The sequence below is a fragment of the Suricata suricatta genome, chromosome 16, assembly GCF_006229205.1.
Source record: "Suricata suricatta isolate VVHF042 chromosome 16, meerkat_22Aug2017_6uvM2_HiC, whole genome shotgun sequence".
In the NCBI taxonomy this organism is placed as follows: domain Eukaryota; kingdom Metazoa; phylum Chordata; class Mammalia; order Carnivora; family Herpestidae; genus Suricata; species Suricata suricatta.
Window position 1 is genome coordinate 1,539,694 of NC_043715.1, and position 7,866 is coordinate 1,547,559.

The 7,866-nt window shown below is 54.8% G+C and overlaps 2 protein-coding genes and 1 long non-coding RNA gene across 3 annotated transcripts in view; 2 read left to right on the top strand and 1 right to left on the bottom strand.

Moving 5' to 3' along the window:
• BANP (BTG3 associated nuclear protein) overlaps positions 1-7,762 on the bottom strand; it is a 123,484-nt gene extending 115,722 nt beyond the window's left edge. Inside the window, exon 1 of the mRNA XM_029924731.1 lies at positions 7,742-7,762. The gene's annotated coding sequence lies outside the window, so the exon portion shown is untranslated. The remainder of the gene's footprint in view (positions 1-7,741) is intronic.
• LOC115280069 lies at positions 2,709-4,271 on the top strand. The gene is made up of 2 exons (XR_003903628.1): positions 2,709-2,792; positions 4,048-4,271. It is a non-coding gene; the product is annotated as an uncharacterized LOC115280069 (long non-coding RNA).
• The window catches only part of CA5A (carbonic anhydrase 5A), a 24,497-nt gene continuing 23,168 nt past the window's right edge, over positions 6,538-7,866 (top strand). Inside the window, exon 1 of the mRNA XM_029926096.1 lies at positions 6,538-6,742. Coding sequence (XP_029781956.1) covers positions 6,586-6,742 — 157 coding nt within the window. The 5' untranslated portion in view covers positions 6,538-6,585. The remainder of the gene's footprint in view (positions 6,743-7,866) is intronic.

The following is a 7,866-nucleotide window of genomic DNA, read 5'->3' on the forward strand; positions in this document are numbered from 1 at the left end:
GCACTGAACTGTGCATTTAGAATGATAAAATGGCGGGGCACCTGGGTGGCTCAGTCGGTTAAGCATCTGGCTTTGGCTCAGGTCACGATCTCTTGGTTTGTGGGTTCGAGCCCCACGTCGGGCTCTGTGCTGACAGCTAGCTCAGAGCCTGGAGCCTGCTTCGGATTCTGTGTCTCCCTCTCTCTCTGACCCTCCCCTGCTCACGCTGTCTCTCTCTGTCTCTCAAAAATAAATAAAAAACATTAAAAAAAAAAAGAATGGTTAAAATAGTAAATTTTATGTGATGTGTATCTCACTATAGTAAAAAAAAAAAAGAGAGAGAGAGCAAGAGAGAGAGGTCAGGGAAAAAGCACTGAAGCAGTTTGGCAAAGTGTAGACAGATGAGCAGGTTATTACGTGATCCAGGGAAGGGCGCAGCACGCGGCCCCTGCGAGCAGGTGACCGTGGCGGCTGTGGGTGTCCCGTTAGTGGTGGCGTCCAAGGCGTTTGCGTGGATCCAGAGTCTGACAAAAACGTCAGGGTCCGTGTCCCCTTTGTGCCAGATGCTGTGGTGACCAATGCCCACAGTCAATTTCAAAATTTAGAACTCTGCAAAGATTTTATGGTCCCGTTTTACAGATGAGGACACTGCGGCCAGGGACGTCATGTGACTGATCCAGAGCTGCACAGAGGTAATACAAGCCAGGAGTGGAGTCCGTGTCCCAGTCTGTACTCAAAGGCACATACGCCACAGGTGACTTTTACGAGGTCTCACCACGCCACTTTCCAGGGCAGAAACAAAGGCCTGGGCGTTCTGGTAGCTTTCCCAGATTCTCAGGACATCCTATCTGTGCAGCAGTGATTGAATAGAGGTCTGTCTGAAGACTTTAAAAACATAATTTATTTTCCAGCTTTACTGAAGTAGAATTGACAAAACGACAGTCTCAGGTGTGTGCATCGTGATGGTCCCACACAAGCAGGCTAGTGAGCAACTCCACCACCGGACACGGCCAGCATCGCTCTGGCCGTGGTGACAGCACTCGAGGTCTTGGTCACTTCCAAGTCCACGGTGCAGCCCCCATACTGTACAGTAGATCCCCCAAAAGCATTTAACTTAAAACTGGAAGTCCGGGGGCGCCTGGGGGGCTCAGTAGGTTAAGTGTCTGACTTCGGCTCAGGTCATGATCTCACAGTTGGTGCGTTCAAGCCCCACGTCGGGATCCGTGCTGACAGTTCAGAGCCTGGAGCTGCTTTGGATTCTGTGTCTCCCTCTCTCTGCCCCTCCCCACTCATACTCCGTGTCTCTCTCTCTCAAAAATAAACATTAAAAAAACTTTTTTCACCTGGAAGTTTATACACTTGGACTAGTTGTATCCCGTCTCCCCCATCCTGGCCTTGAAAACCACTCTCCTACTGTCTGCTTCTGTAAGTGTGAAGTTTTTTACTTTATATTATTTTATTTAAAAAATGTTTATCCACTTTTGATTGAGAGAGAGAGAGAGAGCATGGAGCTGGGGAGGATCCCAAGCAGGCTCCTTGCTGTCGGCACAGAGCCAGACTTGGGTTCAAACTCACGAACCATGAGATCATGACCTGAGCACGAGTTTGATGCTTAACCGACTGAGCCCCCCAGGTGCCCCGTAAGTGTGACTTTTTTAGGTTCCACACATAAGGGAGACCTTGCAGTGTCTGTGTCTGGCTCACAGCACTTAGCATGATGCCCTCCGGGTTCACCCACATTTCACAAATGGCAGGATGTCCCTCTTTCTTGCGGCTGAATAGCAATCCATTTTTTATCTGTGTCACACCTCCTTCACCCGCCCGCGGGCACGCAGCCGCTGTGCCCGTCTTCTTCCCGAGAAGGACGCCGCGGTGAACAGGGGGAGCGACGTCTCTTCTGCTTGCATTCCGTGTGGCCGGTGACCCCGCGGTGGCTGCTGGGTCGCGCGGTGGTTCTAGTTTCCGGTTTTTGAGGACCCTCCATCCCGTTTTCCACAGTGACGACGTCAGTCTGCGTTCCCACCAACAGTGCACGAGGGGTCCCTCTTGTATGGACTCCTGTGTGTTTTGCGTACTGATTATCAGACACACGGCTTTCAGGGGTTCTCTCCCGTTTCTCAGGCCGGCATCTCACTGTGCTGCACGCACCTGCTCGGGTGGTTGCGGTCTCAGTTTGTTTGGTTTTTTGCCCTTGTTTCTGTGATCCTGGTGTTCTATCCAAAAACCCGTCACAAATGCCCATATCAAGGAGCATTTCCCTATGTTTTCTTCTAGGAGTTTTGTGGCTTGAGGTCTTACATTTAAGTTTTTAATGCATGTCAAGCTGATTTTAAGTATGGTTTAAGAAGGTCAAATTTCATTGTTTTGCATGTGAATATTCACTTTTTTCAGCGTTCTCGTCCCTCCCAGAGTTTGTGTGGACGTACGTTTTCATTCCTCTGGGTGTGGACCTCGGAACAGAGTGCCAGGGCTCACGGCATCTCTACGTTTGACTTACTGAAGAGCCCGCATGCCCTCCTGAATGTCACTCCTCGGTGTTCAGGGCGAGCAGACGCTGCCTTTCTGACTCAGAGAGCCCACATCGAGGGGAACCGACAGCCAGCCGCACCGCTTGGAAGGGGGCCCTCCGGTCCCGAACGGGCCGTCTCAGCTGATGCCTCCTGGGGCAGAGACGGGCCCTTTCCGCCGAGCCCTGCTCAGGTCGCAGATGCCTGAGCCCGTGTTTTCGAGTCACTTGTCAGGCAGCAGAAGGTAATCGGGGCGCAGGCTTCCGTGCACCCTTTCTAGTCCATCCAGAAACCTCCTTGCACCGGGTAAGTATTCGGAACAGATGACTGGCCGTTCCCTGCAATGCAGCAGGCACGGATTCTACACCGCACGGGGCCCTCTGGACGCAAAGCCTTGCCTATGAGGCAACGAGACAGTGAGCTCCGGACCACATACCTGAGCCCTGTGCCTGCCAATTTCCAGCGACACCGCTGAGCTTCAGTTCCTTCGTCTGTAGGATGGAGACCCAAGTGCCTACCAAGTTAGGGCCCTTTGGGATACAGGAAAGTGTAAACTAGCTGAATACGATCAGAGGAGCCCAGTGCCATCAATGACAAGTTTGGGAGCGCACTTCAGGAGCCAGGAACAGACCCTGCTTGGCTGAGGCAATGGCATAGTCTCTCTCGCACGGGCACGCTCTCTCTCTCTCTCTCCCCCTCTCTCTCCTTTCCCAGCCTTCCCACCCTGGCTCAGTTTCTCTCCATTCTTGAGCACGACCTCAAGAAGAGTGCCCCGCGAGTGCACACAGTGCATGTCTTACCAGTGCAACAGTCTCTTTCCCCCACTTGCAGCAAATCGTCCAGGGTTAATACTGACTGGTCAGCTCAAGTTGCCTGTAAATGACTTCCCTCCGTTGGCCAAACCCGAGTTACATGAGAGACAGGAGCGAGCTTGACCTGAGCCCCATGGCTGGCCAGGGGGAGAGCGCTCGCGTCCCAGGGAAGACTCGGGATAATGGTATCAGAGGAAGGGGGGGAGGCCAGGCAGGCAGGCACAGCATCCGCCCCTAGCACGTGTGTCCTGGGGCTCTTGTGAGACCCAAAGAGACGCCCAAGCAGAGGTGAGCAGTGAGGTCAACATCGATGTCTGTCCGGTGGTGCTTCTTTTCTGCCGGAAGCTGTTGATTCGTACTTTCCAGAAGGAAAGGCTGAGTATGTTTCAGGAAAGAGGAGAAAATGTCCTCTTGGGCTCCCAGGCCCCCTTGATCCATTGAGTTTCACTTGACTCAGGACGTGGGGTAATTAGGCCGGGCAGGTGGTGAGTATCACACTGGCCCTGCGGGTTTTCACAGCCTTCTCAACAAGAGGTTTCCGCCGCAAGCATCCCCTTGGCCGCTCAGGCCAGGGAAACAGGGTTACAACCCATAAAATCAATAAAAATGTGCCCAAAATTGTACTATAAAAAAATCCCTGGAGAACAAAAGAGATTACTATGAACAAAATGCATGTAGAAACTCACACGTGTTTTCAAGATTTTTGTCCATTCAGCATGTTTTCCTATTTCCTTCTTTTTTCCAACTAGGACAGAATTTATGGACAGTGTATGTATCACTTGGGGCTCTTAAAGGACTTTGGAGAGCGGTCAGTGGCCTTTAGGAATGAATTTGAACTTCCGTCATGTGAGAATAAAGCCCTGTTTGGAGAGAGTGATGCCAAGAAATTCGAAGCGTCTCACAGAACAGCCAGCTCCACGCTTTGCTCACACACTCGGGTCAATAAAAAGCCTTTTGGCATGCCCCTCCCCCACCCATGTGTATTTACGGACAAATCATCCCTGTGTATTAGGTTCGAATACTGTGTGTTCTATGGAACGTGTAAGATAGAAATTATGACCAGTGAGAGACGAAGTATAGAAATCCCTAGCTTGTCTTCCTGCACGTTGAAGGACAGTCTGGAGTTGGCTCCTGTGACTGAGAGGTGTAGCAAGTCCACAATCTGATGGGGCTCCGGGCGGGGGGTCAGCAGGCTGGAGACCTGGCGGAGACCTGCGGAGCCCAAAGACAGACTGCTGGCAGAATTCCCTCTTGCTCTGGGCTGGGCAGTTTTTGTTCTAGATTGGATGAGGCCCACCCGCCATGGGTAATGTCCACTGATTTAAATGTTAATCACATCCCAAAAACGTCTACACTGAAGGGCGCCTGGGCGGCTCAGTTGGTTAAGCGGCCGACTAGCGCTCAGGTCATAATTTCACGGTCCCTGAGTTCAAGCCCCACGTTGGGCTCTGTGCTGACAGCTCAGAGCCTGGAGCTGCTTGGGATCCTGTGTCTCCCTCTCCCCCCGCGCCCCCACCCACTGGCGCTCTGTCTCTCTCTCTCAAAAATAAACATTAAAAAAATAGATACATAGGATTTTATGTCATGGAAATTTCCGGAAACAGCCTCAAGAAACTGCTATCAGAGCGTAGTTCACAAAAAGAGGCCTTCATTTTTCACCTTTGACCTGCTTCAAATATTTGTCATAACACGCATGTAAATGGCTTTTCTGTCTCTTTTAATGGCAGACATGTCAGTTCCTACTGTAATAGAGACTGAAAGGAGGTGTGAGTCGGCGGGAGGCATGCGCGGGGCCGGCCGGGCCGGCAGCGTTTTCTCCAGGGAGCAGAGCCCTGCCCGTGGCTACAGGGAGGAGAGGGAGACGCCAGGGCCAGCGGCATTCTACCTCCAACAGGCCTGCTGAGGACGGCCAAGGGCAAAGCGGGCTTCGGAGTGCTGGCTGACCGGCTCCCCAGGGCCAGGGAGGCCCGCGTCCCTTCAGGGCGCAGCCAGTGCCTGGACCACCGACCTCAGCGGGCGACAGAAACAGCTCTCTCCCAAGTGCCCCCCTCACACCGCAGCAGCAGCAGCGGGCGCTGTTACTTCCCTGCCTTACAGAGGAGGGACCTGGGGCAAAAGTCAACGAACGAATGGACGGACGGATGAATGAAGCCGCCCAAGGGTAGGGACCTTCGTAAAACAGCTCTGCGGGAGGAAAGCACGCATGTTCCGGAGTAGCTAGGAAGGCAAGCAGACTCGGGGGCCGCCGGAGGAAAGGTCAGAGTTCTGTGCACGTGACCAACAGGGTTCTCGGGAACCCACCCGTGGACCCAAGTTCCGAACCCCTGTTCTCTGGGGATTTCCGGATCACGGAGTCCAGGATTCTAGAAGTTATGACATCCCTGACACTTTGGAGTTTGTAAACTTAAATCTACCCCCCCCCCACTCCGGCCAAAATTTAAATGACTCCAAATTCACCCTGAAGTCCCCAGTCTACAGGTAAAATGTGCAGGAGGAATAAACTCCTGTTCTGGCCGAAGGAGGCTCGTGACCCCGCACCGAGGACCCCCCGCTGTGTGGGCAGCATGGCCACCAGACACGCTGCTCAAATGTGGGTGCTCTGTGCATGTAACGGGGCGTCCTATCCGTGCCGACACCACACGGGACCTCAGAGCGTCCCAGGCCAGCCGGGACATGTTCGTTTAGGCAGAACGAATTGGTACCAGTCCATGTCTGTTCGTGGCAAACGGCGACTGGCTGCTCTTCCAGGAGCCCAGGCAGAGGGCGGTCACCTGCCCGGCCGCCCCTCCACCGCGGTAGCACTTTGCCTAATTCCTGTCCCTGCACTTTGGAACCTGTCATTCCCTCCACACACACACACAGAGCGAGGCTTTGTGGCTGGCCCTACAGGCACACGACACAGCTCCTAACTGGGGGTCAACATCCGAGAACAAGGCCTTTGCTCTCCTGTTGGCCTCTCGCCCTCCCTTCAGCGCGAGCCGTGGGCCCTCCGTGGGGGCTCATGCCGCTGTTTACCAGATCGAAGCTCAGTGAGCCCCGGGGCTGGCCACAGTCAAGGCCACTGGTCTGTCGGGGGCCCCACCCCTACGCCAAACTGACCGCCTATGGAAGCTGGCGCGGGCGTGGGTTGAAATTTAACCTTCAGGATCAGGGGGTTGGGTCTGTTTCTACAAAAAGAGGTGGGTAATCCTGTCCCAGTGTCTTCCCGACCAACGTGAGAGCAGATAGTGGGAAAATCACCCTGTTTCTACTGAGGTCTGCGGGGGCCTGCGAGGGGCAGTGACAAGATGTTAAGGGCCCCAGTGTTGGGCAGGAGCCTTCGGAAGTTGTCCGATTTCTCCACCTGGGCCACGCAGATGTGGGGGACCCTCCGCAGTCACCAGCTAAGGCCGCAGCGAGGACGCTCGCAGGGTCCCTGTGGACAGAGGAGCGAGACCGATTCTTGTAAGTAGGCCCTTGGGTTTCCCCAGGTGCCGTTTGATGTTTGATTAATTCTGTAGCGTCTTCCACAGCGGGAGGTGCCAGAGCCAGACTGCTGGGGTTCAGCTTCTGCTCTGGCTCCTTTCCTGCGGCTAAACTTGGACGATTCCTTTAACCTTCGTTCCGCGGGCTGTCAGGAGGGTGGGATCCTCAGGAGAAGACCGGTAGCACGCGCCCCCCCCTCCCCGGGGTGGCCTGTCACGAGGACCCTCCAGCCCCCTGGAAATTAGCTCCGCCACCAGTCATTAGAGCTCCAGAGCGCCTCCGGCGGAGAACATTCTCACAAACGTGCAAAAAGCCGATCGTCCAACCAGCTCTGCCCAAAGATTGCCCCAGGTGGGCCGCTCTGTGACCTCGGCCTCACGCCCCCTGCTTCGTGGGTCGCAGATTTCTCCTCTGTCCAAAGAAAGGCTGCCTGATGAGGTCACTTCTGATTTTCATTCCTGACATATCCACACCTTCCAGGTTTGGTCAGTGGGACGAGTCTGGGCGTCAGGACCAGCGTTTCCTGAGTGTGGGCACTCGGGACAAGGGACTCTTGTCAGAGGGGAGAGCGGGGCCGGCTGTGTTCACCCCCCTGAGCCCCAGGCTCCTCTTCTGTAAAATGGGAGAATCGAGTGTCTCACAGGGTCACGCAGAGATTCAACCATGTATAGGAAGCCTGGTCCACAGCGGGTTCCCTGGGAACATTCCGGACTCATGCTCAGGGCGGGTGCCTGGAAGGGCAGCAACGTCAGCACCCGGGAGCCAGAAGTAGCCCTGGCCTAGACCCACCCGTAAACTTCAAACCACCGCCTCTGACCCCAACTCCCAGAGGCCGCCGCTCGGTCTCCGTCGGGGCTCAGCCTCTGACGCTTCCGTCCGTGCGCAGGAAATGTGCCGACGCGTTCGGGAGACTTCTCAGAAAAACAAGCCCTGACCCCACTGGGCATGTCGATCGGCAACTGAGTTTTCTCTACTCACCTGGAGACATCTTCACAACTGTCCGTTCTTTCACACTCGGTACGACCGTGAGGCGCTGCCACTTCCGGGCTGGGGGCCCCCTGGGCAGGTTCCGGCGCCGCCACTTCCGGGCTGCCCCCCCCCCC